The following is a 25,654-nucleotide window of genomic DNA, read 5'->3' on the forward strand; positions in this document are numbered from 1 at the left end:
TCATTACACTTGTTTGTCACGGGTTTTTCCAGATATCTGTGGGTCACAATGTGTCCTGACAATGAATACTGTGTTAACACTATCCTTTGCTTACAGATGATAAAGCAGCTACAGCAAAGAATGACAGAGCTCAAGAAGACCCTGCAGAAAGAGTTGGTAAGGGTTATGTTTTCTCAGTCTCTTCAGCTGGCACTTACCAACAGTTACTTGCACTGCTGATTCCGAAAGCTTGACTGCTAGATAGAGCATCATTTTTGTACTAGGGATGTCTGCAGTTGCCTTGTGTTTGCAAGCAGATCGGTGAACCCTTAAATTAAGGAAGTAACGTTATTCTGGATCATTTATTGAATGGATGGTGTGACAGGTAGCCATCACCGCTCAGCCCTTGCAACGGAGAATTTTAGCTACAGAAAACCTGTGTTGGGTAATCTTGGGCATTTAATACATATCTGTAGAGTGAACAAGTGAGGTTTTATTGCTGCTTAGCTGCCGTTCACCTAAGTTTTACCATGGCAGTGATATCTGCCCCAGGGTAAGCTCCCCTTTAATCCCTCTTAGACTAGTTTTCCTCTCCAAGAAAAAAACTCTTCTATTTAAAAAAAAAACAGAGGTTTTAAAATATTCTGATGGTGTTATTTTTGTTCTGAGCTTGAAAATTGTTCTGGAGAAAGCCCGCATTTGAAAGGCACAGAGCAGGTTAGTGATAAAATTATCTGGTGATAGTTTCTGCCATGGAGCCGGTTTCTTGCTGGTTTGGGTATTGTACACATAATGCTAATGGTAACTAGCTGCTGTCCTAGAGTTTAGGGAGGGGGGAAGACACTTCTCCGCTGTGATCTCATGAGAGAGGAGAAGCTTGTCCTGTTGATGCCCAGGTTGTACCCGCCTTGTGGATACAAGCCCTCTGTGTTAGATGTCTTGGACCGGGATCCTCTCCCAGTGTCAAGCTGACAGTCTACAACGTACTTCTCTTTTTTTGTTTTCAGAAAATAAGGCCTGACAGTGAGGTACCTGAAGTACGTGACAAAGCAAATTCTGAAGTGCCTAATGCTTCTGTGACTGTCACAAACAACTCTGACTTAAATGACTCAAGGGAGATAAACTTCGAATACCTTAAACATGTTGTACTAAAATTCATGTCCTGCCGGGAATCTGAGGTAAAGACGTACGCTTACCTTCTCTTTCTGTCTTTCTCGAGAAACTGCCACCTGTTGCCTGCTAAGGACTCTTCTGTGCCAGTGCCATACTTGTACAGTTAAAAAGCTGTTGACTGATTCAGCACAATGAAGCAAGATAGCTAACAGTGATATGTTTGGAATTACAGATTATTATGAAGTAAATGAAAGGGAAACGTGAATTTTTAAGAGGTAGTTATGTCTGGAAGTTAAAGATCTGAAGCTACAAGACATTCCCTCTGCACTACTCTAAAAAGCATTTGGAGTATGTAATTAGAGTGGTTGTACGTTTAAGAAAGATGGCAAAAAAACCCCAAGAAAAAGACATAAACCACTTGCTGTTGATCTGTAAGAGGTAATTCCTTGTGCATTTGGAGCTCCTTCACATTCTCCACATGGTGTCAAAAAAGTTAAAGGTAAAAAAGTCATGCCAACAATATACTTTGCTTACTTTCAAGTCAGCGGGTAAGATCAAGAAATAATCGTGTGACTCCACGGCATCCTGAGTGCTTGGCTCTCTCACAAACTCTGCGTTGTGTGTCCCATTTAGAATACTAGCACTATGGAGTTAATATACTTCAGCGTATATTTAAAACGGCATGATTCTTTCCTGCCTGCCTGCTGGTTTCATCGACTTTTCAAAGTTTAAAAAAACCAGGATGCCGCAGGAGCCAGGCTTCTCTGTTCTAGCTAACTAGGCTCCCATTTGTCTTCTTTCCCCAAAACATGCAAACCAGTGCTAAAGAACAGAAAGCCAGGAAACGCAAAACAGAAGAAATAAGATACAGGCCCTCCTAGGCTATTGGAACTGGGGATAGCAGAAGGCTGCTGGTCCGCTCTTCGCAGCTGTGACTGGAGTCTGTGACCAAACCTGCAGAAAACTCTGCTGCACCGTAGTCCAGAATGTAGAGCCCGAGAGCATCATAAGCAACAAAATACTGTGGTTTCTTTCAGGCATTCCACCTAATTAAAGCTGTGTCTGTGTTACTGAATTTTTCACAAGAGGAAGAAAACATGCTTAAAGAAACTTTGGAGTATAAGGTAAGGGTTCTGTTCCACTCGTTAGTCTCTAACGGGACTCCCAGCAGATGGAATGAAAATTCTTAGATGCTGGGAGACCATGAAAAGTATCTTTTCCAAAATTTAGCTACAATAATAAATGTAATTTATTATTAAAATGTTAGCTAATCACATACATACACGTTGGACATTGTCCATTTCAGTGAGGGAAATACTTTCCCGTGCTTCAGAGAAGGAGTAACAGCACAGTTTTGCCCAGCGGACTCCGTCTGTGGAGGGAAGCTAGAAGCTCCTTGCTGGAGTACAGTCTAGCGTTTAAAAGCAGGAAGCCGAATTCTTGGTTTGTCATTTTGACATTGGGCTTAGACACCTAGATCTCTTCTTTCCATTGCATAAAATGAGATCTCCCGCATGTCCCTGGCTATGCGGTTATTAGCGAATGCTCATAAATGAGTGCTGCCTCAGTTCCTTCCTAGCATAATGTGTACTGTGCTTCCCTGTCCTAGATGTCGTGGTTTGGGTCCAAGCCATCTCCTAGAGGCAGCATCCGGCCGTCTATCTCGAGCCCAAGGACGCTGTGGCCTTAAGGGAACCTGAAAATGGGCAGTCAGCATCTAGCCACTTTTTTCTGTGAAAAGAACGCTGAACACACTAATTCAGGTGTGTCTTAATCACTGTCATTGCAGTATTTTGTACAAGAACTTTTGACACTGTTTACAAAACTAATACTGTGCAAGGAGATATTTTCACTACAGACGGAAACACCTCTCTGGGTCGGATGCGGGGACCGTTGTCCCGATGGTCTCTTAATGGAAGCCAGCTCCTTGTGCTCATCGGTCGTGCGTTCTTGGCACCAAAGGGTAATGTTAACCTCACTGATCCCGGTGCTGGCAGTTCAAGCTTCGAACACGTGCGTCTGTCACGGTGGCGATTCCAGCGTCCCTTAGAGAGGGCCCGAGTTGAGTAACTCTAGGCACAGTAAAGCTTCCTTGCCTCGCTGCGGAAAGCAAGCAATGAAAAAAAATGTTGGCAGTACTGTATTGAGGTTTTGACAGTTTGAAAAGCCTTTCAAAGAACAGGAGCGGGAGCTTTAACCAAAAAAGAAATCTGCCTTGCCTTGTTATACTGACATAACGAATAGTTCGCATTTTTTCATATCACTGTGTAATTTAAGGTGCGTATATCCTGGCCTGCAGTCCTGAAGGCTGCATGTTGATGATGATTATTTAATTTGAGAGCACAACTTTAGAGTTGTCTGATTTTACTTTTCTTAAAGAAAAATAATATTTAAAATGGTCTTAATTATAGTACCTAATACTCAGTCGCCTTTAAAACTAATCTGTTAGCCTGTACCATAGGTTGTTAGCATTGGGAAGAAGGGGTAGTAAACCATTTTAAATTTTTAAAGCTGAATTCCAGGTATTGTAAATGCACACTGAGAATACCTTTTATTTAAAAAAAAAAAAAAAAATAATCTAGTGACAAAGGGTGAAGAATATTAGTACTAAACACTTCGATTTTTATTTTTTTTTCTTCCAAGTCTGCTAGCAACAAATCTTCATAACCAGTATCCGCCTCTTTGGTTGTGGCTTTCTGTACTTCAAATACTGATGCTTAAAAACCGTTATGAACATGTAGTGGGCTGTTAACTGTGTCCTAACTACACGGTAGAAGAAACGCTGCTCGTGAGGTTTTTGGTTTTGAGGGCAAAATTCAACGCTTAATGAATAAATCTTGGTTCCAGCAGCTTGCTTTCCCTCCCTTACGATGGGGTTTGTGTTACTAACAGTACTTTTATTAAATATATTCAAGAAAACTCAACCTGTCCTCTAGTGGAGATACAGTCACCGTTCAGGTTTTTAACTTTGCTTTGCTAACAGGGGTCCGAACGACCTTGGTGTTAGCGCTGGAGTTGCAGCACGTGAGCTGCTCCCTGCTTCCACGCACGCTCGTGCTGTGGTAGAGACGCGAGTATCCTCCCACGCGCGGTCAGGTACCGGCGCGGTAACGGTGCTGCAAATCCGTGCCCTGGCTGGCCTCCCCGGTTTTGTTAATCGGCCGTACCCCAGACACGGGTGCTCGCAGCAGCTAGTACCTTGGCACGAGTGACGCTCCTCAGCTTACAGCTAGGCTCTATTTATTTAAAGTTAAGAAAACCAACAGGATTTTTTTACTGCACTAAAGCTTGTCCAAACGCAGTCTTCAGGAACCTCATCCATGGCACTTAACAATAGCATAGGGAAGCTTATGGGAAGAGTACAACTCTGCTCTGCTGTGAAAACAGACAATCAAAAAGTGGGTTTAATCAATTGCTCCTGTACTGAAACAAAGCACGGGCAGGATAACCCCGTTGGTTCTGGGATGATTTTCTTCTCTAAGGTCTTTTTCTGTACGATGTCCCTCTGCCCTGGCCTGTTCCTGTGGGACCCGAGGCCAGGGGACAGGATCCCTCTGTCACGCCGACGCCTGCAGAGACTAACCGGGTTATATTGATCCCGGCTTGAAAGGTTACTGCTGAACAGCGAGAAAAGCAGTACAGGCAGCCTAGAACAAAGTGAGAACGTAAAACCTTGGATTATGTATTCACTAACACAACTTCCGTTTAAGATCCCAAAGCTCATACAGGATCAACTTACCATAAGAACTAGTTCTTAAGTGTTGAATTTTCTTTAGATATCAGAGCAAGAATGGCGTGTATACATATATTTAAAAGCTAATGCACTTTCCTTTGTATAAAAACAGTGGTATACATAATCCTTTCTATGGCCATTGGCTTTCTTTCCTTCCATGCTGTAAATATGGATTGTATTATGAAACACTATGAAATTTGTGGTGCAATACATTTTGGATCAAAACCCTAATCTTGATTTCTTTCTCTTCATAGTTCAGTTATCTCCACTGGGATGCTATAGCTATTTAAAACTGAGAGAATTACTTTTAAAGCATGAAACAAAGCCCACCTGCGCAGGGTAAGAATGGCTGTGCCAGCCATGTCATTAGGGCCCCTGTGTCTCAGAGGGAGGTAGGCCAGGAATGAGGCTTCTGCCTCCTAAAATCGTCTCTCACCAGGGACAGCTGCTGCTGCGCTTCTGGCAGCTGATAGAAACAAAGACTGGACGGAGCAGGGCCTCCCTGAGCAGCTGTTTTGCTTGCAGCCCGCTCCCCCTGGCAGGCACCCCGCCAGACGCGCGGCACACTGCCAGCGAGCCCCAGAGGGACGCTGTGCGGCCCCAGCGCTCTTGCCAAGGGTGCTGCAGCTGACGTTGGAGGCAGCGATGGCTCGAGTAGCTGCGTCCTTCTGTCTGGACAAATCAAGGATAAAACGTGTGCGTACCGACTCAAAGGAGGCAGAGCATTTTCCTGTACTCAAGTCCCTCAGAAGGTGAGGACGCAATAATACATAAAGTAGTATTTTCTTGACCTTCTAGGATGGACAAGAATATAAAAATCAAACCACGGGTGATTATGTATTACATTCACTGCATCTTAGAAGCCTTGATTGAACAGCTGAGCTTGGTCTCACTCCTACAGCCAGCAAAGTTGGATTTGAGGACAAAGTCTGCAAATAGCTGGAGTTAAGAGCGTTCCTGCCAAGGTGGACACTTGGCTTAGACCTGCTGTGTTGCTGGCCTGCTTTTGAATAAGCTTCAGACTTACGATTTAGCGAAAAATCAATTACTTAACTCATGTGATCCAAGAACTTTATTGATGCAGCAGGCACTTTACAATGAAACCAACCCCAAAGTCCCAATTCGTCCTTCGACCACGCGCACAAAACTGCCGTTCTAATAAACGCTTCTCCCGCCCATAAGCTGTCAGGCTCTTGCACCTGCCGAGGACGTAGCTACCTCTTAAGTAAGCAGTACGCACAGGATCTCTTATCACCACACTCCGCTACAGCAGCATCTGAAAATACCTGTTCGCTTACAGTAACGGGAGGCAGGAGCGTGCCTTCTCTCTGCCTCGTAAAGAAGGGATCAGGAGAGTGTCTTGGCTCCTGTACTCGATAGTCGGAATATGCAGGAATACCTTTACTCTTCCCCCACCTTTAAGGTTAAAAGCATTCCAAGAGGAGGTTTCCGTAGTATTTCAGTAGATTGCAATCTCTAATAAAGATGGACCAGTGTCATTTCGGCTGATTCCTTCTTCTGAGTCCAAAACCGATCGTCGTCTTGGTTCGAGTTAATAGTCTTTTAAACAGTCTTTCTTGCTGTAAGAACTCTTACTATGGAACCTAGTCCACCTACCGCTAGTGCCTGTGGGGACGGGAGAAGGAGAGAGGCGTTACACAGCGTCGCTGCCTCGCGCAAGCCAGCCGCTACGTCACACGCAAGACGCATCTTAAAAGAAGAAAAAATTACGTGCTTAATAACAGAAGAGTATATGGCTCTTCTCCAAAAACTGACTTTGGGCTGTTCCGCCTCATTCCGCCCCTTTTTTTGCTCTCAAATCTTTAAACAGTTAACTGGGGAAAATCTGTTTGTTTTCTCCAGCGCATGCAGACCTTAAAGACATCGTAAGTCGTTTCATTTAGGTACTAAACTGTATCACGCCGTGGCAGTTTCCATGATGAAGCCACATTGCTCCCATCAGCCCGCGAGGCCGGGCAGCGGTGGCTCTCGGCGCAAAGCGCTCGCGCAGCCCCAGACCGCAGCGCGGCTCTTATGCGGGCTGCTGCCACCAGCAGGGAAACGCGGCGCTCGGGCCGTTCCGCCTCTTCGTGTCCCTGCCTGTGCCTGCTGCCTGCTGCCGCCTTTGCCCTCCCGCGGTGGCGCGTTCTGCGCCCGCACGCTGACTCCCCTTCGCAGCACGTGCTCCCGATGGTTTCGGCCGCCGGTTAAAAGGCCAACGGGGGAGCTCAGACCTGAACTCAGATCCTCGCTTGTTCCACTCTTGGGAAGTTCGTGCCTCACTTCCCCTCTGTAAATACAGCGGGGAGCGATCTTTGACTCACATCAGTGCAGTACATATATAGTAATATTCTATAAATGTACTCTGTGACCTAAGAGCCAAGGGGCTGAAGGGCAGACAAAACCAAATACAATAATTCAGTAGCCCACACACCACTGAATCTGAAGAGAAAATTACATTCTCCAAAATCTAAGAAACCATCTTTTGGATCTGGAGAAGGATACCGATGTCACACGTCACTGACGATGCAGAATGCCTCACCTCCCACATCCCTGAATGGGAACGGAGAGGGGCTCCTTTGAGTTCCATTTGCATCCCTCAATGTACATAACATCTCCTTCTAGAGTCGAGAAGAAGGTGGATGCGATTAGGAAAAAAGAAATGTCAAAGCTGACTGCTTCAAATGAGGCCTCTTTACTTTGCAGACGTAATTCAAGTACAGCCCAGCGGGTGTTGCAATGTATGAAATGAGAGCAGCGATCAACAGGGTGATCTGTCCTGAGGACAGAGAGGAATGCAGAGCGTCCGCTCGGAGCAGGCCCTGCACGCGCGGCACGCATGGAAATGTTCCCGAGTTACCAAACCCGACGCACCCGGCCGACAGCCGGGCCTTTTCCAGAGCACAGACAGGAACTGCTGCTGAGCAGCCGACGCCTCTCTGAGCAAGCCACACGTCTTACTGGTAGTGCAAAAAGCCAAACACCAGCACGGCTTTCAGCCCTGCCCGGCCCACTTCAGACCTGCCTCGTTCCTTCCAAAACAAAGAGGACGAGATGCCCTACGTGTGCCTGCATGCTCTGAGCACCGTCACCTTTCCAGTCAGGGCGGTGTTGTGCAAGGCTGCACGCTGGGAGCGCCCACCCATGGTTACCTGAAAACAGTCTCCAGTGGAAACAACAACAGAAAAAGTTCCAGCAGAAACATGTTCTTTGCTGTCCTGAGGAACTCCCTCCTCCTCCCCGTCAGGGTTCTGCAAAGCCCGTGACAGCTGGCGTCAGGCTACACAAGTTCTGCCCTTGCGTATCGCGGGGAAAACGCGTACTTTGTGAAAACGACCCCGGCGGTAGCAGCAGCCCCGGTGGGGGGCACAGGGAGCGGTGCCGTTCCGAGGGATCGTTTTTCCTGGGAGGGGCCCTGACAGCCAGAGCTGCGGCTGAAAGCCCTGCAGCTGGGGAAGATCTCGCCCGGATTCCTTGCACAGGGGCAGTGGCCCCGTCCCAGAGCACAGACGTTCAACGGCCAGGTGATGAGCGCACCCTGCCCTCCACAACGGTCATTTCACAGAAACACGAGAGCGCCGCTCTGCATCCCACTGGAATCCTTCCCATCCCACAGGAATCTTGCTGGAGCTCCCCAAAGCCTCTCCTGTGCAAACCAAACAGGTTTGCTAAAGGCCGTTCCTCGGCTGTGACAGGTATGCTGCTACCAGCGCGCAGTTGATGGAAACCGCCGGCCCTCCGCCAGCCCGAGCAGCCCCTCAGCCCGACCGCGGCTACAGAGGAGCGCTGCCAGCCGCAGCGTGCCACCGCCCCCAGCTCCCCCCAGCTCCTTCTCCTCAGCGGGGCCATGGCACTCGTTAAACGCTTCCTCCAGTGGCCGCTGCCCTGCCGCAAGTCTCGCCTCTCCCCTGGCTGAGGGCAAGCTCTGACAGACGGGCAAAGGCGTAACGAGCCCACGCTCAAAGAGACCAGAGCTACAGGGAAACGCCAGCTGCGGGGAGGAGCCCCCGCCATCGTTGCGGGGGCTCTCGCGGAAGTGCTGACAAGGAACCCGCGGAGCGCGACTGAGCCGAGAGAGCACCAAAGACGTACCTTTTCGTGCCACTGAAGTAATATTGCGCTGCTATTTTCTGTTGGCTTTTCAAATCCTTTATAAATGTACTTCATTAGCAAGTCAATGCCATTTCTGTCTAAGGAATTCACTGCTTGCTCTATTTCACTGCTTTTAAAAGACGTGAGGACTTTAAGCATGGTGCCCTGGGCCTGCTCCTGCGAAGACAAGGAAGGGAGGACAACGTGAGAACCAGCAAAGCTGGAAACGATCCCAAGGCTTGTGTCGGAGGCAGCGCGCTGCGGTCCGGTGGCTGCGCTGCAGGCTGCCTTCTCTCTGTCGCCACGCAGGTGACCGCCGTTCGCTTCAGGAGCGAGCAGAAGGAAGGGGTGAACGCGAGGGGACGGCCGATGCGGACAACACGGCGTATCGCTGCGTCGCTCGCTAACAGCGCCGGGGCTGACGGGAGCTCTGGGGCAACGCCGCGCCGCTTCGGCTCCCCGGCGGCCCGCTGCCGAGCCCGCAGCCCTGCCCGCGCCCCAGCCCCGTTACCTTCATCGCCTGGTTCTTCGTGTTAACGGGGGAGCTCCTCATGGCGGTGTGGAAAGCTCGCAGCGCCTCCCCTGTGCGGCGCAGGAGTCAAGGACTCAAACGGCTCCGCGTAACGACGCCGAGCACCGTCACGGGCGGCGGACTACGCGTTGGCACCAGCACCGCAGCTCCGGGGCCGCGCACCAGCCCGGCGCGGGAGAGCGGAGCGAGGCGCTTCGCGGGCCGCCCCTCCTGCCCGCGCCGCCCGGGGCCCGGCTACGAGCGCTCGGCCTCGGGCGAGGGCCGGCGCCGCGGGGCTGCGCGCGGGGAGGCGCCAGGGCCGGGCCCGCCGCCGCCGGCCGGGCCGTGCCGGGCCGTGCCCCAGCGAGGCGGGAGGCGGCGGCGGCGGCGGGGCCCGCCCCCCCCCCCCCGCCCCCCGCCCCAAAGGATATCGCCTCAGCAGCGCCTCCACCTCGGGGCCGGCGTCGGGCTCGGCCGCCGCCGCCGCCTCCTCGGGCTCCTCCACGAACCGGTTCTCGTCGTACTGGTCGATGTCGAGGCGGCGGAAGCGGGAGGAGAGCGTGCTGCGCGCCATGCCGCCCGCCCGCGCCCGCCGGAACCGGAACCCCCGCCCCGCCGGAACCGGAACCGGAACCCCCGCCCCGCCGGAAGGGCCCTCCCCCGCGCTTCCCCCGCGCGGCGGGGCCGAGGCCCGGTGCGGCTTTATTAAAAAGACACGGTATCTGGAAAAAATCAGAACAATGATTTTAATGTACAAATGCCGCCGCTGCAGCAGGTCTGTGTGTTCCTGGCGGGAACCCCACGGAAGGGGAGCACAGGCGCGGCGGGGGAACGGCCCTGGGAGCGCCGTGTTCCCGCCCACGGCAAACGAGCTACGGGGGGGGGGGGAGGGGGAGAAGGGCCGCGTTCGGGGCCCGGGCCTGCACACAACACGAGGCGGTCACGGTCCCATCGTGCACACGAGGCAGGAACTTTGCTGCTGAAATTTCTTAAAACTTACCAAAAACCCCCTGAATAACGCGCCGGGACCGAGCTGCTTCCCGGTGGCGCGACGGCGGAAAGGAAAACGCGTCCCCTAACCCCAGGAGCAGGCGAGGGCTACATGCAGCAGTATCGATTTCCAGGACATATTACAAATAATCTGAAATTAATCTAGGGTAGGGAAAATAAAAAGAAACTTGCTACAGACACCATAATACACAATAAATTTAGATAATTTAAAAATAAAAAAGGCAAGAGGCAGCATTTCAGCAGCAAAGTGCTCGATAAAAAGTATATTGTAAAGGGACAGTACAAGGGAGGAGGGAGACAGCAGGCGGGGAAGGGTCTCAGAGGAAATACGGCGTGGTTGTTCTAGGAGGAATTACACGTTCTGAATCTGGAACTGCCCGGAATAACTTTGGTTCTCTGGTATTTACATCTTTAAAGACCATGATTGACGCGATATTTCCACAGCGGTAGCAGTAGTTTGGAGCAGACCATACCGTTACCAATTTCTCATCAAACATGAATTTGTAGCCTTCGTGAACTAGCTGGTGCGCTCTGCAGATGAGTTTCAAGTTGTTGATGTGGACAAACTGTAAAGGGAAGAAGGAAGGTCAGTTCTCTCCCAGCAGCTGCACGCCGCCGCCCGCACAGCAGCTCTGGCGCGCGCACGCCGTGAAGGGGTTAAAGAGAAGCTTTGTCACCCAGTGCACTGAAAAAAACTATTCGGGTTTCGGGCAGTGAAAAACAGCCATGAAATACAGGCGACGGCCGCGATGCCCAGGTCTCTGCCGCCCGCAAGGCTCGATCCTTCCCGAATGTGCTGCGGAAAGGCCGCGGGGACAACGCGCGGCACAAGCGCGGCACCCCTGACGCGGCCAGGTCGGGAGCCCGGCAAGGTCAGCGCGGGTCAGCCCCGAGAACTCTGCTCACCGTCTTCCAAAGCAACAAGAGTTGAGTCAAGAATTGTTAAGAAAAAGGTGGGGTTTTTTTCCCCTAAATCCTTAGAAAAGCATTCTACACGAACCCTGGTGATACTGCTTACTCTCACTGCCTTATACGTCTTAAAAGCAACGTCAGCATCATCACATCTGGCAGCTGCATTTATGCCTTTAAGTTCAAACAGCTCACTTCTTCCCGTTGGCTTGAGCAAACCTCCCCCACCCCAACTGACTCACAGTGGTCTCGCAAGGGAAGTTCGCCACCTCACAGTGCCCCGATCCATTCATCGCCAGGGTAAATACCAAACTTGTAGCTGAACACTTCAATTTATCGCGTGCCTGCAACTACTTATGTTGCACGCAAGAGCATCGTTACCTCATTCGTCACCTTGGCACCGAAGAGCCAGCCCGCTCCTCGCGGACTGATCGCCCACGTGTCGACATCTTCCGGATCAGACCACACGAGGTCACAGAAGGCGCCTTTGTGAGGAATTTCTTGATTACGTTCAATGGTTCGAATTTGATCGAGCGTCTTGATGTCTGGAGAGAGGCCACCGTGCACACAGAGAATCTGCTCATCTATTAACTGGAGAAAACAAAGACACGTGTGCGAACACTCGAGGTTTAGTCCAGGCCAGAACGCTGCCAGCGTGACCCTGGCCCGTCACCAATTCTAGCAGTCGCATTTAGACAAGACAATATTTTTGTAACGTGGGGTTTACACTTACAGCTGCTATTGTGAGCATGTCGAAGACTTTGGTACAGTATCTCCAAGCGTTAGCATTTCCGTATTTGGTTTGGCACTCGTCTGTTAAATAGAGAAGTTTTTTCCTCTTAATGGATCAGAAGGAATCCAGGCAATAAGATCAGAGGCAAACACTTAGAGCAGAACTCGGAAGTCAGGGGTATAATCAAAGCCCTAGCAGCAGCCCCGGTAAGCGGTCGGTGGGAAGCGCTCGGTCCTGCCGCAGGCCAGGCCGCCCGTGGGAAGGGACCGAGGCGCCTCCTGGGCTTCGCCTCCCGCGCAGCGCGCCGGGCGGCGCAGAGAAAGCGGGCTCTCGTGCAGCGCGGCTGACAACGCTCTTGCTGCTTCCCGCGGCTGCCCGGCGGGGGGCTGACCCAACCGGAGCAGCCGAGGGCGCAAACCAGCAGATTTTACACGGGAGAATTGAGGCAGAAAGCGTGAACCGGCCAGGGCCAGTGGAAGATATTCTTCCACAAATGGGAGCTACGGTGGCTTTGCTTAAAGCCACGTGAACGTGGCAATAAACCCGGCGGGCAGGCGTTTCTTACGCGCCCTGAGAACATTTGTACTTGCTCTCGTTGACACGTTATCCAAAAGAAGGTACGGTACAGACATTATTCTTTGTGGCGGGTGTTGGATATTTTCCAGGATTTCCTCAGGTTTTATCAAAGCCTCACACAACAACAAAGGAGTTTCCAAGCAATTTAATTCCCTGTTTTTCAAACAGTTGTTCTGTTGCTTATTTCTTGCCAGTGGCATTTTCCCAGATCCTCACTGCTGACAACGAATGCCTTCCACAGCACACTCCGTGTACGATACCCATTTTTAGTTATGCTGACACTTAAGGGGAATGACGGTAACATCACGGCTTCGTGTAGGACCTTTCCTCACAAGAGACCGGAGCGCATTCTGTGTGAATGTACGCTCTTCCTCTGTCTCTAACATTGAACATGGCACCAAAAACCAAACATAAAACGCAGATGCTGGAGGAAAAGCGCGGTGAGAGCTGGGCTAAACCACGCTCACAAACACAACGATCACGTTAACAAACGATGACATTCAAGTCCTACTGAGCCCACTTCCCATCCAGCCCCAGGCAGCGCTGCACTCAGGACGCGCTCCCCAAGGGAAAATGCCCTACTCGGTGATTACGCGTTAGCCCCCATTCAGAAATCGTGTGGATAAAGACTTACCATAAAATCCATACACTTGTGTTATCTGCCTGCTTTCATGATTGCCTCGTAACAGTGTGATACGATCGGGCCACTTAGCTTTGAGTGCAAGAAGGTAAGTGAAAGTCTCAAGACTATAATAACCTCTATCTACAAAGTCACCCTGCAAGTCAAAAACATATTCGTAAATGGAGAAACAGTCAAACGGAAAAACGCAAAGCAATACACCCGTCCTACATTTCTCGCAGAGCGTAAAGGAGACTAAGGCCGGAGGGAAGCCGGATCTGCTTGGAGCCGCGAGAACGCGTTCCCTGCTCAGTGGGAGCTTCGGGTTTGAAGCGGCACGCCGTCCTCGCGCCAGAGCTGCCTGCGCGCGACCCGGCGGACCCTCGGGACGCCCCTTGCTGCGCGACGGGCACCGCGCCGCTCGCGCTTTGCTCAACAGAACGGCGCCCGCGCGCAGAGGCCGGGCAGCAGAAGCAAACCCGGCGCCCACGGGCCCGGTCCGAGGCTCAGCCAGCGCGTCGGGGGCTGAGCTTTCGGCTCCCTTGGCAAGCGCCTGGCGAGAGCCGGGCCGAGCGCGGCGCGGACGTACCATGAAGATGTAGTTGGTGTCGGGGACCTGCCCGCCGGTCCGGAACAGCTCGCACAGGTCATAGAACTGCGGGGGGAAGCGGGGGCTGAGGGCCGCGCCCGCCGGCGGCACCGGGGCCCGGGCGGGGGCTGCGCCGGGCAGGGCCGGGGCGCGGCGGGGCGGCCGTTACCTGCCCGTGGATGTCCCCGCAGACGGTGACGGGCGTGGAGACGGGCTGGACGTTGGACTCCTCCAGCAGCAGGTCGCACACGTAGTCGCAGAGGCGCTGCGGGAGAAGAGCGGGTCAGCACCGGCCCCGGCCCCGGCCCCGGCCCGCCCGGGCCCGGCCCCGGCCCCGGCCCCGCCGCCGCCCGCCGCGGCCGCACCTTGAGGTCGTTCTCGGGCAGGTACTTGCAGAGCCGCGCGATCTCCACGTACTTGTCCAGGTCCAGCGGCGCCATCTTGGGACGGCGGCTCGGGACCGGAAGCGGGACCCGGCACTTCCGGGGAGCGCCGCGGGCCGCCAGCGGAAGCCCGGGGCACTTCCGGCGGGCGCGGGCCGGAAGGCGGCAGCCGCTTCCGCTCGGGGCCGCCCTGCCCCCGGCCCGCCATGGGGCCGCGGGCGCTGCCGCTGCTGGAGCCGGGCCGCCGCCCGCAGCCGGCCAAGTGGTGAGCGGGGCGGGGGGGGCCCGGCCCGGCCCGGCCCGGCGCGGCGCGGCTGAGCGCTGCCCCTCCCTCCCCGCAGGTACCGGCTGTCGCCGCGCGGGGAGCGGCCCCGCGGGCGCGTGGGCCACGGCTGCCTCTTCCTGCCGGGCGCGGGGCCCGGCCGCGTCCTGCTCCTGGGCGGCGCCGACCCCGCCGGCGCCTTCGCGGACGCCCACTTCGTGGAGCTGGGTGAGCGCCGGGCCGGGGCCGGGGCCGGGGCCGGGGGGGACGCGGGGCCGCGGGGCCGCCGCCGACCGCGCTCTCCGCTGCCCGCAGGCGCGCACCGCTGGGCCCCGGCCGGCTGGAGCGGGCTGCGGCCGCGCTACGAGCACGCCACCTTCCTGCCCGCCGCCGCCCCCCCGCGCCTCTGGGTCTTCGGCGGCGCCCACCCGGAGGGGAACCGGAGCTGCGTCCAGGTGCTGGACCTGGGTGAGTGCCCGAGGGCCCGGCGAACCGGGCCCCGAACGGCCGGCCCCCGCCCGCAGAGGCCGCCCAAAGGCTCCCCCCGCTCCGTCTCTGCGCTCCGAGGTACAGAGCCCCGGGAGCCGCGGGCGTGCGGGACGGGCCAGCCGCAAAGCCGCTGCCAGGCTCCTTCACGGGAAGGGGAGCGGAGCGGAGCGTGTTTTCCGTTACCGCGTTGATTGCTTCGTTACTCAAATGTCTTAATTAGAAAGAGGAACCTGGGAGAGCCCTGAAGTGAGTGGTGTTCAGCCACTACCTCGCACATTCCACACGTCCTCAGCAGCCATAGGAGACCGTCTGTACGTCTTCGGAGGGGGGGACAAAGGAGCAGAACCCGTTACAGACCAGCGGCTCCACGTCTTTGACACAGGTACCTCTGGCGGCGCGCAGGGCCGTGGTGCCGGACGGTGGAGTCTCTCCTCTGTTGAGTGGGGGTTTTTCAGATTCAGTCACAGACGTGGAAACGTTGGGGCCCTGCTTCGGCCACGAGTGTAAGTGGACGGGGGACGGTCCTCGCTGTTGACACGCGCTTGTCTTGATGTAGTCACTGGGAATTGGGGCCAAAGCGGCAGTGCGAAGCTCTGGGCCGAGGAGCGCCACGGCAGATGGGAGCGGTTTGCCACGCTTGCCCACCAGCCGATTCCTTTCCGTGGTGGCATCGTCCTGCGCCGCTCCCCTTCTGCCGGCGTTGTCCCCTCCGTTCTTACGGCCCTGTGTGCACCAGAAAGGGTTTGCTTTCCCATTTGAATTAATCTGCCCTGCTCCTGGGTGACCCGAACAGCCCAGGGCGCGCCGTCGGAGGGCTCGCCTGCGCCGCACGATACAGCGTTAACTCTCCTGACCCCGCTGGAGGCCTTAGGAAGCCTCGGCAGGGCGCTGGCGTCGCCGCTTTGCAGAGCGCCCTGAGTTTTCTCCCTAATGCGCGTCTGCTCCCATTTTTAGCCACCTTGACCTGGTCCCAGCCAGATACTCGTGGCGATCCCCCCTCTCCTCGGCACGGACACGTCGTGGTTGCAGTCGGGACCAAACTCTTCATCCACGGAGGTTTAGCTGGTGATATTTTTTACAATGATCTGTTCTGCATCGACATCAGTAAGTGCGGACACAGGGGCTGCAGAGCAGTAGCTGTTCTGTCGTGTGTTTTGATTTTGGGGAACCTTTTCTCTAAAAAATCACTTCTTAAGTGCTTCCAATATTACCGTATTGGTTTTAAACAACAGAACTCGTGGGTTTTGTATAACGCATAGCCACGGACGTGTTCTTTGTCTCCACCAGCTGACATGAGGTGGGTTAAGATCCCAGCCACCGGCGACGTCCCGGGAGGACGGGCATCCCACTCCTCCGCTGCGTTTCAAGACCACGTGTACATTTTTGGCGGCATGGGCCCAGGCGGGGCGCTGGACACCACGTACAAGTACCACACAGGTAGGGACGCTTCTCGGCTGCGTAACGGCACGCGCCAGCCTGTTGGAAAAGGCACTGCCCCCTCAGCCTCCCGGCAGTCGGTGTCCTTGCGCCGGAGTGACACCACTACAAGGCGGAACGCTGAAAAGCTCCATCATGTTGAAAAACTAGTCCCATTAATGATGTCATCGCGCCAGCGTGCTTTTTGAGCCCATGAAGCTACATTTGAAGGTGTGAATGTCTATCTTTGCACTGCAGAGAAGCAGCAGTGGACGCTCCTGCAGTTTGACCCCCCTCTGCCCGCTGGGAGGCTGGACCACGCCATGTGCGTCGTTCCCTGGCGGGCCAGCGGCACTGGAGCCGCCCCGCGGGACGAGAGAGCTGGGGAAGAGTCGCGCACGGCCGAGGAAGGGGGCCGAGAGGAGGAGGGGCGCGCCGAGGACGCGGTCGTGCACCTGCTGTTAGTGTTTGGGGGGATGGACATGCGGGGGGAGGTCCGCAGGGACTGCCTGGTCAGCCTGATCCAATAGCGGAGCTGCCGCCCCTGTTCCACACCCTTTTTGCACTGCTGACAGATTGTTCGTTTTTCTTTCCAATAAACAAATCCTCGCGCTCAGAGGGGACGCCACTGCGGTGCGGGTGCTCCCGCCGTACACAGGCCTGGCCCCCGCTGCTGCGCAGCCGCTCTCGCACCAGAGCCTGGAAGGGCTTGCGCTGCCTGGCGGCTTCCAGGGGAGGAGGCTCCCACACTGCTGGAAACCTGGAAACAGAGGGCCTGGGGGGGCGATCGCGTTCATTCACTCATTTTCAAAACAGTGAAAGATAGAAAACCAGGAAAAAAAAAAAGTGTCCCCCACACCAGGGAAAGCGTATAAAAAGCGCTCGGTGCTTTTAGGGAGGTGCTAGAGCAGGCACCACAAAAGCTCCTTCTGTGCCCGGTTCGATTTCTTACCCAAGCTCATGGTGAAATAAAAAGCCCGAGTTCCAATTAGGCTTTTTGGTTTTTTTAAAACCATTTAGTCTTCAGAGAGCTGGTCTGTTGTCTCACGAGAACTCCAATGCTGCAGGAAGCCGAGCTGGTGGCCTCCTCTCCCTCGCGCTGGCAGCAGCCCCCAGGCAGAGAGAGGCGCCCAGGCTGCATCAGCGCTGCCGCAGCTTCCAGGCCTCACCCTTCTCCTTTCCAGCTTCCTCCACGCCTCTTCCGCCGGAGAAGCCGCGGCGCAGCCGGCCTTCAGGCGGCACAAGGCTCCGCCGAGGCAGGGCCGCCCACGCCAGCCTCCCACGGCTCGGGCCTAACGCGAGCTGCTGTGACCAGGCCATGGAGACACAGAAGGCGCCCAGAGCCCCGTGTAAATAACAAATTTATTGTGGTCACTTCAGGTAGAAAAGTTCTACACCAAGCTCACATGACCGAGTTGTTAAATAGAACGCCTCACTGCCGGTACTCCTAACCCCACTGTCGCATTTACACCCCCCCGCGACGCCTCCCTCCCCAGACATCGAGCAACTGCTAACGAAAAGCAGGATACAGCCACGTCGGGCTAGCGGTTCCAGCTCCACTCACAGGTGAAGATTCAGAGTTACATTCCAGACTAAGAGTTCAATATTTTAAACAAGTGTTCCTGAGTCCAATATATACACACACCACATCGGGAGATGCCGCTATCTACAACTCGTCCTTCTCCGCTGCTTCCTCTTCCCCTGGGGGAGGGCCTGCGCTGCCGTAGAGCTTGCTGACAATTGGCTGAACGACTTCCTCCAGCTCCTTCTTTTTTGCTTTGAAGTCTTCAATGTCTGCGTCCTGGTGGCTTTCCAGCCACTCAATCTTTTCCTCCACCGCTTTCTCTATTGTTTCTTTGTCTTCGGAGGACAGCTTACCGCCCAGCTTCTCCTTGTCCCCAATCTGATTCTTCAGAGAATAGGCGTAGCTTTCCAGCTCGTTCCGGGCATCGATGCGTTCCTTAAGCTTCTTGTCTTCCTCAGCGAACTTCTCGGCATCGTTCACCATCCTCTCGATCTCCTCTGGCGTCAGCCGATTCTGATCGTTGGTAATGGTGATCTTGTTTTTGTTGCCGGTGCCCTTGTCTTCAGCCGTGACCCGGAGGATCCCGTTCACATCTATTTCGAAGGTAACTTCGATCTGGGGGACGCCACGGGGGGCAGGCGGGATGCCAGTGAGATCAAAAGTCCCCAGCAGATGGTTATCCTTGGTGAGGGGACGCTCACCTAGAAGACACAATTAGACACCGTTTCTTTCTTTCCTGGCTGTGGTTTGTAGTTTGCGAAACCACGAGCTACATCCCGTTAGAGGCAAGGTTTGAATTTCAACCTGACATCTGTCTAGACGCCTCCCCGGCGCCAGCCCTTACTCTGAGAGCTCTTCAGAACGGAACCACGGAGAAACACGCGTTTGAAAAGAATCCCAGTAACAGCTTTTGATGCAGGTCAAGAAGCCTGATCAGAGCAGCTTCAGGAAGCCACCGCTGTCACCAAGCTCTTCCCCCTAAGGAGAGCTCCATAACCATCTAGAAACATCTGCAGCCTCTGCAGTAAGACAGCAGCAACTATCGCAGTCCTACAGCCAGATTCCAGCTGTCAACACAGGCCACCACAGGTGACACGTACCTTCGTAGACCTTGATTGTCACAGTTGGCTGATTGTCGGAAGCCGTGGAGAAGATCTGAGACTTCTTTGTGGGAACAACAGTGTTTCTGGGGATCAGCTTAGTCATCACGCCGCCGACAGTCTCGATGCCAAGCGTCAGAGGGCAGACATCGAGCAACACCAAGTCACCTGTAACAGAGCAAGGGCGAGGCTGACGTCACTCGGCCTGAACGAAACACCGCATCTCACCGCTGCAGACTGCATCCCGAGGTCTCAGAGGCACAAAGCTTCTAACGGACTGGGAAAGAGCTGCTACAACATTTGCCAGTAACCAATACCCACGATTGCGAGTCCACACCCGGAGTGGCAGGGAAGGCGTCATTACCTGTGTCCTGGTCCCCAGAGAGAACGCCAGCCTGGACAGCCGCGCCGTAGGCCACAGCCTCGTCGGGATTGATGCCACGAGAAGGCTCCTTCCCATTGAAGAACTCTTTAACTAGCTGCTGTATTTTGGGGATGCGAGTAGAGCCGCCAACAAGAACAATCTCATCAATGTCAGACTTCTTTAGGTCAGAATCTTCCAGAACTTTCTGAACAGGCTTCATAGTGGAGCGGAACAGGTCCTAGGAAGACCAAGAAAGCCCAGGCTGTATTCCCACATGCCGAGCCTCCGAATGATGCAGCCCCAGGGTGCAAAGGGCAGCCGCTGTGGAGGAGGAACACCCGCTGGCTTGTGGCCAGCCTTGATGGGCCCTCAGCTGCCATCAGCACGCACGCAGCCCCAGCCACCCCAGCAAGGAGCAGCTGCCTGCTTCTCGGTGCAAGCACAGAGTTATTTATACCCCGAAGCGCAGTGTCACAGCATGAGGTGCTGCGCGTTCGCAAGCCTCCAATTAGAGCTGAGGCGACGGAACTTTACCTTTTAAACTTACCATGTTCAGCTCCTCAAACTTGGCTCGAGTAAGCGTCTCCGAGAAATCCTCTCCTTCAAAGAAGGATTCTATTTCAATTCTAGCCTGGTGCTGAGATGACAAGGCTCGCTTTGCTTTCTCCACTTCCCGTCTTAACTTCTGCACGGCCCTGTTATCCTTCCTGACATCTTTTCCAGTTTTCTTCTTGTAGAGTTTGATGAAATGCTCCATAACGCGCTGGTCAAAATCTTCTCCACCCAGGTGAGTGTCGCCATTAGTAGCCACAACCTCAAAGACTCCGTTGTCAATTGTGAGGAGGGAGACATCGAAAGTTCCACCGCCCAAGTCAAACACGAGGATGTTCTTCTCCCCCTCTCTCTTGTCCAATCCATACGCAATGGCAGCGGCCGTTCTGCAGAGGGAACGGCCCATTCAGAAAACTGGGACTACCACCCCCACCGCCCCAGCAGGCAGGACAGGGCAGGCTACTTACGGCTCGTTAATAATTCTCATCACGTTCAACCCAGCAATAGTACCAGCATCTTTCGTAGCCTGACGCTGAGCATCATTGAAGTAGGCTGGCACAGTAACAACAGCGTGGGTAACCTGAGTAAGGGACACAATTTTGTTACAGAAATGAAGCAAGCACGTAGCTGGTAAATAACCGTAGCAATGCAGTACCCCATTGTTCTTCAAAGCAAGGCAGAAACCCACCAGCAGCTGAGCCCATTCACCTGGGCTGCCCACGGGGCCAGCAGCTCTGAGCAGAGCTCAGGACTGCAAGGTCAGTCCACAGATCCAGCCCACCCATTTTGTTAAGCTGCTGCTTTAACTTCTTACTAGTAGTGCTCATGAACTTACTTTCTTCCCCAAGTAAGCCTCCGCAGTTTCCTTCATCTTTGTCAGGACCATAGCAGAAATTTCTTCAGGAGCAAACGTTTTTGTCTGTCCACCTCCAACATCGACTTGAATATGGGGCTTGGCTTTCTTTTCCACCACCTGAAAAGAGCCACGGATACTGTCCTATTCCAACAGCTCAGAGAAGCATTCCCACTTGTCCGACTGTTTCTTTCTCTCTTAAGGTTAAGCAAAGCCTCCACAGCAGACACAATCTGAATGCTAGCTAAGACAAGGAACCGTTGTCTGTACACCATGGCCACATCACTGCACCCTAACCCTCTCCAGCGCTGCTCAAAAGGGCGCCGTGGCTCAGGAGCCTCGGCTTTCTCAGCTGAGAGGCAGGCAAGGGCATCCGCAGCCCGCTCCTCTGCCCGGACACCCAGCCCCTCCCGCCATCCGCGCTCGGGCCCACCTTGAACGGCAGGTACTTGATGTCCTGCTGCACGGAGGGGTCGTTCCAGGTGCGGCCGATGAGCCGCTTGGCATCGAACACGGTGTTCTCGGGGTTGGACGTCAGCTGGTTCTTGGCAGCATCCCCGATCAAGCGCTCCCCCTCGGGCGTGAACGCCACGTAGGACGGCGTGATGCGGTTGCCCTGGTCGTTGGCGATGATTTCCACCCGGCCATTCTTAAAAACGCCCACGCTGCGGGGCAACGGAGCCGTCAGGCGGCGCCGGGGCCTGCACCCCCGCTTCCCCCCCTCAGGCCCCGCAGGCCCAGCCGCCCCCCCCCCCCCAGCCCCGGGGCCTCCCTCCCGCGCCCCGGGCCCGCTCCCCACGTACCAGGAGTAGGTGGTGCCAAGGTCGATGCCCACCACCGTGCCCACATCCTCCTTCTTCTCCTCCTCCTCCGCCCGCGCGGCGCCCAGCAGCAGCAGCGCCCACAGGAGGTGCCTCATGGCGACCGACCGCTCGCCCTGCCGAGAACCCGCCGGTCACAAAATGGAGGCGCCACGTGCGCGGCGGCCGCCGCCGGCAGCGGCACCGCCCGCCCGCCCCCCCGCCGGGCCGCCCCAAGCCCCGCGGCCCCCCCGCCCTTACCCTCACCGTCAGCACAGACACCGCCGCGCCCCCAACTGCTGCTGAGGGCGCAGGCCGCGCCGCCCGCCCTTATATACCCTCCGTTACTCCTTCGTGGAGGCTCGCCATTGGCCGCCGAGCCCGCGCTGGAGCCTCTCCATTGGTTGGCCGCTACTAAGCTGGCCTTCCTGGATTGGCGAGAACCAGGCGGTCCCTCTGACACGCCTGGCGCGCCCCGCTCCCGCCGTCCCATTGGCTCACCCCGCCGGCGCCGCGGGCCTATCAGCAGCGAAGCGTGAGCCAAGCGGAGCGCGCCCATTGGCTGGGGGCGGCCGCCATGGCGAGGCCGGGGCAGGGGCCGGCGGGACCTTCTGGAAGTTTCCATGGTTACCGGCCCCGCGGGACGGAGCCCGCCATGGCGGGGGTCGGCCCTGGCGGCCCGCGGCCCCGCGACGCCTCCCGCCCCGGGGCGCCCGCGGCGGCCCTGGCAGCGCCCCGGGACCCCGTGAGGGAGGTGCGGTGAGGCAGGGGCCCCGCGGCGGCCCCGGGGCCTGGCCCTGGCCCTGGCCCGGTGCACGCATCCCGCTGCAGCCGAGTAGGGTCTGGCCCGGCGGGGCCTCCCGAGCCCGCGGGCCGGCGCCCGTCAGCCCCCGTCCCGGAGCGGCTGCCGAAGCGCTGGGGACAGGGTGGCGGCGAGGGCGGGCGGCCCTGAGGAGCCGCGGGCTTCTCCACACGCGCCTCGGGGTGCGGACCCCGTCCCCGGGCAGGGGCGCTGCGCTGGCCCCGGCGGCAGAGCCGGCAGGGCTGGAGGAGGGCGCTTGCCACCTTCCCATCCGTGATGCCTCGACACCGAGTCACCGCATCCTCGCTCAGACGTAACTCAGGACCCAGTGTTACATCAGCCCCGGGCTTCTCAGGATGGGAAACTCCGCGGGAAGGCGCAGGCGCAGTCCCTAGGAGTGACCCGCCCCGGTCACCCTGTGTTACCTGGGCAGCGGGCCTGGCTGCGTCTCCGCCGTCCGTTGGCTTACACATCTGCGGGTCGTGCATACCTAGGTGATCCACCTGCTTATATTTAAAATCACATTTTAAAGCACAAGGTACAACTATGGAACTCCAAATCAGAAATGAAAGTTTTGGGTGATTGAGGAGTGACATAAGATAGGAAACTAAGAGTTGTTGGTTTACCTTTGGATGATATCGGATCCGAGATCTAACAAAAATAATTTTGGTAATTGTAGTATAAAAGAAGTGGCTACAAATAGAGAGACAGCGCTGTGTTTGGGCAGCGTTCTGCGGGTCCAGATGACTTCCTTCAAAAGTTACGTCTGGTGCCAGCAGGGCCTGGCCCAGCTGCCGGGGTTTCATGCGATTACAAAGCGAGACGTTGTTGAAAGGCTTTGTTGTTACTCAGCACGCATCTGGAAGTGCCACTTTGACCTTGATACTGTTCTTTCTGTTTTGAAGTATATTCCGCGTCCTTTATATCTGTTTGTGGTTCTCATTTTTTAATTGGATTATATCTGCATTGCATTCACGTTGGTTTGGTTTTCTCCTTCTAAAAATCCTGAGGTGTCTGATGCAAATTACTGAGCTTAGTCTTCGGAAGAGAGTTACCTCCTGGTATAGGTAGGTGTCCTGAGAACTGTAAATAACGTAAGCATTTTATTTCTTCTTAGGAAACCTGGTGCTGACAAGGCGGGAGGGCCCAGTTTCGTACTTCCAGGCCCTGGGGTCACTTTCCTCCGTTCTCTAGGGCAGGTGCTGTGGTAAATCCAGCCGGTATTCTACGTTATGCTGGGAATGCAGCGTGACAGCTGGCTGCGTGGTACCAGACGTTACAGTTTGCTGGTGCCTTGTGTGTTTGGGCCTGATGAACGTTTTTTTGCTGTATTTCAGTTTGCCGTAGTTGTTTCTAACACGTTATTTGGATATTAAAAATTCAATTACGTAAGACGTTCTCTTTGATCAGGGAAGAGAATTCAGGGCAGTAACTGTGTCAGTTAAGAAAAAGGCTCATAGATAATATTTTGGAGAGCGAGAGATACGAAGCGTAAACGTTTGGCTTTTGAGTTGCCTGTTGGGAAGAGCTTGGCAGGTGACTTGGGCACAAAAAGTAAGAAGCCGTGGCGACTCGGGGAGCGTCCCTTTCCCGCTGAAATCACCGTCGAGCCCGGACACCCTGCCCGTCTTTGTGACTCCTCCGTCCCGGAGGGCTGGCAGCGCTGGGTGACATTCGGAGCCTTGGATCGCTGTCGCCATGACCGGGCGTCCCTCTCCAAGGCGGCCACGCGGCGCCGACCTAGGCTGCAAATGGTGTGTATGCGTCTTTTTTTTTTTTTTTTTTTTTTTTTCCCCTTGGAGAACAGGCTCGGGACAAATTTTGTGGATTTTGGACTCCCTCCCCGCACGTTGTTCTGTCACGGTGTCTTGTTTTCGACTGTAGGGTTGTACCGGGCCCTGTTCCCTGTCAGCGAGAGCTGTTGGTTTTCTGAGAGGCTCGAAAAAAGGGGAAAAGGGAAAATCGCTCTTGACGGGGAGGCAGGGGCCGGGGGCGGGCGGAGCGGGGGGCCGACGGCGGAGCTTCGCTCCGCCGTCGCCCCCCGCTCCGCCCGCCCCCGGCTGAGGGACTACAAGTCCCGGGCTGAGGGACTACAAGTCCCAGGAGCGCGGTCGCCGTTGCCGCCTGCGCAGTGCCGCGCCTGGCTCGGGGCCGCAGCGGGAGCCGGGGCGCTGGCCGGGTAGGGGAGCGCTCGCCCCCCCCCCCCCTCCCCTTCCCCTCTCCTTCCCCCGCGGCACCGCTCGGCTTCCCGCCCTCCTGAGGGGCTGAGGAGCGGGGGGAGGCCGGGCCAGGCCGGCCCGCAGCCCGCGGGGCCTGACAAAACCCTTTGGTGTTTCAGGGAAGCGAGCGGGAAGGCGGACGGCGCGGCGGGGGAGAGAGGCGCGGCGGGGTCGGTAAGCTGCGTTTGTCCGTGCCGAGCGCCGGGGAGGGAGGGTTCTCCACAGCCGAGCGCTGCCGCCCCGGGAGCGGCGGGGGGACCGAGCCAAGTTGGCCGTAAGATTCCCTCGAGTGCTGATCTGTGCCTTTTCCCCCCCCCCCCCCCCCTCCCGTCAGCCGCCTGCGGCCGGAGCCAGTCCTACCTGCCATGTTAGCGCCCGGGAGCCGGTAGTTCTTGAGGTTTGCGGAGGTATTTGAGAAATGGAAGGACTTGGCGGCTGGGGCCCTCTCTGCTCCCGGCCACCGTGGGATTGGGCAACGAGTCGCCATCGAAGCGGCTCGGCGTGAACGTCGCTGCCGTCTCCTTTATGGCTTTCGCGTTATGCAGGTTTAAAACTTGTAACTTGACAAGTATCCTAACTTCCCTTTTTTGTCACTAATAGACCCTTAACGCTGAAGAACGTGACCGAGCGAGTATCTTGTCTTTTTTCTTGCAAAGTCATGATACGGTGCTCTGAAGGAAGAGAGCTGTTACGATTAAGCTCTCAAACCGAGCATGTGACACTACACTTACCGATAGGTAGAATGCTATTTTTGTGGACGATGCAGTTGCCTCGCAAGTAGAAGCTGCAATTTGAAGATGATGGAGGGGGGAATGGCACGGACGGTACACGAAATCTGAAATACTGCGCTTCTGTAAAAGCAGCAGGATGGTGGTTTTAGAAAACGGGCTTCTAAACTGCTGCTGCCGTGGAGGGTTCAAAAATATTTAAGATACTCCCCATGAGGGTTTTGGTGTGAGGTGTGTCAGGTCCTGGAGAATGTACTCTGTCCTTAGTAGCAGTTGCCCTTCGTGGTGGACCATGG

General features: G+C 55.5%; 6 protein-coding genes and 1 long non-coding RNA gene across 19 annotated transcripts in view; 3 read left to right on the forward strand and 4 right to left on the reverse strand.

Moving 5' to 3' along the window:
* GOLGA1 (golgin A1) overlaps positions 1 to 4,016 on the forward strand; it is an 18,332-nt gene extending 14,316 nt beyond the window's left edge. For 4 of the 5 annotated variants that reach the window (XM_087753358.1, XM_087753361.1, XM_087753360.1 and 1 more), the window contains 4 exons: positions 97 to 156; positions 987 to 1,157; positions 2,130 to 2,216; positions 2,702 to 4,016. In XM_087753358.1, coding sequence (XP_087609484.1) covers positions 97 to 156; positions 987 to 1,157; positions 2,130 to 2,216; positions 2,702 to 2,782 — 399 coding nt within the window. In that variant the 3' untranslated portion in view covers positions 2,783 to 4,016. The other variant, XM_087753362.1, reaches the window with a different exon arrangement.
* Positions 3,071 to 10,132, reverse strand: ARPC5L (actin related protein 2/3 complex subunit 5 like). Of its 5 annotated transcripts, none has more exons than XM_087753392.1 (4): positions 9,859 to 10,132; positions 9,429 to 9,500; positions 8,918 to 9,094; positions 3,071 to 3,192 (listed from the first exon to the last, which is right to left on the reverse strand). In XM_087753392.1, the coding sequence occupies exons 1-4, from the start codon at positions 10,000 to 10,002 to the stop codon at positions 3,139 to 3,141; spliced, it is 447 nt and encodes a 148-aa protein (XP_087609518.1). In that variant the 5' UTR covers positions 10,003 to 10,132; the 3' UTR covers positions 3,071 to 3,138. The 5 variants fall into 5 exon arrangements, with proteins under 5 accessions (XP_087609518.1, XP_087609514.1, XP_087609516.1 ...); XM_087753388.1 differs by lacking the exon at positions 3,071 to 3,192 and adding an exon at positions 5,880 to 6,535; XM_087753390.1 differs by lacking the exon at positions 3,071 to 3,192 and adding an exon at positions 5,880 to 6,451 and having other exon boundaries at positions 9,859 to 10,131.
* PPP6C (protein phosphatase 6 catalytic subunit) lies at positions 10,020 to 14,381 on the reverse strand. 3 transcript variants are annotated; one of them, XR_015703785.1, is made up of 9 exons: positions 14,231 to 14,381; positions 14,035 to 14,130; positions 13,866 to 13,931; positions 13,292 to 13,433; positions 12,082 to 12,161; positions 11,730 to 11,939; positions 10,913 to 11,005; positions 10,429 to 10,580; positions 10,020 to 10,150 (listed from the first exon to the last, which is right to left on the reverse strand). XR_015703785.1 is itself a non-coding variant. In XM_087753386.1 (8 exons), the coding sequence occupies exons 1-8, from the start codon at positions 14,303 to 14,305 to the stop codon at positions 10,527 to 10,529; spliced, it is 816 nt and encodes a 271-aa protein (XP_087609512.1). In that variant the 5' UTR covers positions 14,306 to 14,381; the 3' UTR covers positions 10,152 to 10,526. The 3 variants fall into 3 exon arrangements, 2 of the variants coding, with proteins under 2 accessions (XP_087609512.1, XP_087609511.1); XM_087753386.1 differs by lacking the exon at positions 10,020 to 10,150 and having other exon boundaries at positions 10,152 to 10,580; XM_087753385.1 differs by lacking the exon at positions 10,020 to 10,150 and having other exon boundaries at positions 10,152 to 11,005.
* Positions 14,382 to 14,386: 5 nt separating this feature from the next.
* On the forward strand, positions 14,387 to 17,403 carry RABEPK (Rab9 effector protein with kelch motifs). 2 transcript variants are annotated; one of them, XM_087753383.1, is made up of 7 exons: positions 14,392 to 14,513; positions 14,590 to 14,738; positions 14,826 to 14,978; positions 15,220 to 15,381; positions 15,954 to 16,103; positions 16,287 to 16,436; positions 16,674 to 17,403. In XM_087753383.1, the coding sequence occupies exons 1-7, from the start codon at positions 14,455 to 14,457 to the stop codon at positions 16,943 to 16,945; spliced, it is 1,095 nt and encodes a 364-aa protein (XP_087609509.1). In that variant the 5' UTR covers positions 14,392 to 14,454; the 3' UTR covers positions 16,946 to 17,403. The 2 variants fall into 2 exon arrangements, with proteins under 2 accessions (XP_087609510.1, XP_087609509.1); XM_087753384.1 differs by lacking the exon at positions 15,954 to 16,103 and having other exon boundaries at positions 14,387 to 14,513.
* A 355-nt stretch (positions 17,404 to 17,758) lies between these two features.
* On the reverse strand, positions 17,759 to 22,023 carry HSPA5 (heat shock protein family A (Hsp70) member 5). 2 transcript variants are annotated; one of them, XM_087753364.1, is made up of 9 exons: positions 21,871 to 22,023; positions 21,613 to 21,746; positions 21,243 to 21,474; positions 20,792 to 20,929; positions 20,424 to 20,536; positions 19,952 to 20,342; positions 19,405 to 19,642; positions 19,041 to 19,208; positions 17,759 to 18,641 (listed from the first exon to the last, which is right to left on the reverse strand). In XM_087753364.1, exons 2-9 carry the CDS (start codon positions 21,726 to 21,728, stop codon positions 18,082 to 18,084), a joined length of 1,956 nt encoding a protein of 651 aa, XP_087609490.1. In that variant the 5' UTR covers positions 21,729 to 21,746; positions 21,871 to 22,023; the 3' UTR covers positions 17,759 to 18,081. The 2 variants fall into 2 exon arrangements, with proteins under 2 accessions (XP_087609490.1, XP_087609491.1); XM_087753365.1 differs by having other exon boundaries at positions 21,877 to 21,999.
* An 812-nt stretch (positions 22,024 to 22,835) lies between these two features.
* Positions 22,836 to 25,160, reverse strand: LOC148056265 (uncharacterized). The gene is made up of 3 exons (XR_015703788.1): positions 24,991 to 25,160; positions 23,038 to 24,156; positions 22,836 to 22,917 (listed from the first exon to the last, which is right to left on the reverse strand). It is a non-coding gene; the product is annotated as an uncharacterized LOC148056265 (long non-coding RNA).
* GAPVD1 (GTPase activating protein and VPS9 domains 1) overlaps positions 24,526 to 25,654 on the forward strand; it is a 51,550-nt gene continuing 50,421 nt past the window's right edge. Inside the window, exons 1-2 of the mRNA XM_087753356.1 lie at positions 24,526 to 24,590; positions 24,750 to 24,804. The gene's annotated coding sequence lies outside the window, so the exon portion shown is untranslated. The remainder of the gene's footprint in view (positions 24,591 to 24,749; positions 24,805 to 25,654) is intronic.

Source organism: Nipponia nippon, unplaced genomic scaffold, assembly GCF_047370975.1.
Source record: "Nipponia nippon isolate SJK-2023a ecotype South Korea unplaced genomic scaffold, ASM4737097v1 scaffold_16, whole genome shotgun sequence".
Classification (NCBI taxonomy): Eukaryota; Metazoa; Chordata; class Aves; order Pelecaniformes; family Threskiornithidae; genus Nipponia; species Nipponia nippon.

Excerpts from the sequence above, each read along its gene's own strand:
- PPP6C (XM_087753385.1), bottom strand. The coding sequence starts at position 14,305 with ATGGCGCCGCTGGACCTGGACAAGTACGTGGAGATCGCGCGGCTCTGC. Across the intron at positions 14,131-14,230 it reads TGCCCGAGAACGACCTCAAG|CGCCTCTGCGACTACGTGTG; the intron begins GTGCGGCCGCGG and ends CTTCTCCCGCAG. Across the intron at positions 13,434-13,865 it reads ACACCAACTACATCTTCATG|GGTGACTTTGTAGATAGAGG; the intron begins GTACGTCCGCGC and ends TTTGACTTGCAG.
- RABEPK (XM_087753383.1), top strand. The coding sequence starts at position 14,455 with ATGGGGCCGCGGGCGCTGCCGCTGCTGGAGCCGGGCCGCCGCCCGCAG. Across the intron at positions 15,382-15,953 it reads GCTCCACGTCTTTGACACAG|CCACCTTGACCTGGTCCCAG; the intron begins GTACCTCTGGCG and ends TCCCATTTTTAG. Across the intron at positions 16,104-16,286 it reads TCTGTTCTGCATCGACATCA|CTGACATGAGGTGGGTTAAG; the intron begins GTAAGTGCGGAC and ends TGTCTCCACCAG.
- ARPC5L (XM_087753387.1), bottom strand. The coding sequence starts at position 10,002 with ATGGCGCGCAGCACGCTCTCCTCCCGCTTCCGCCGCCTCGACATCGAC. Across the intron at positions 9,501-9,858 it reads TGGAGGCGCTGCTGAGGCGA|GGGGAGGCGCTGCGAGCTTT; the intron begins TATCCTTTGGGG and ends CTGCGCCGCACA. Across the intron at positions 8,077-8,917 it reads TACTTCAGTGGCACGAAAAG|AACCCTGACGGGGAGGAGGA; the intron begins GTACGTCTTTGG and ends CGGGCTTTGCAG.
- HSPA5 (XM_087753364.1), bottom strand. The coding sequence starts at position 21,728 with ATGAGGCACCTCCTGTGGGCGCTGCTGCTGCTGGGCGCCGCGCGGGCG. Across the intron at positions 20,930-21,242 it reads TCAAGTACCTGCCGTTCAAG|GTGGTGGAAAAGAAAGCCAA; the intron begins GTGGGCCCGAGC and ends GGCTCTTTTCAG. Across the intron at positions 19,643-19,951 it reads AGTTTGAGGAGCTGAACATG|GACCTGTTCCGCTCCACTAT; the intron begins GTAAGTTTAAAA and ends TGGTCTTCCTAG.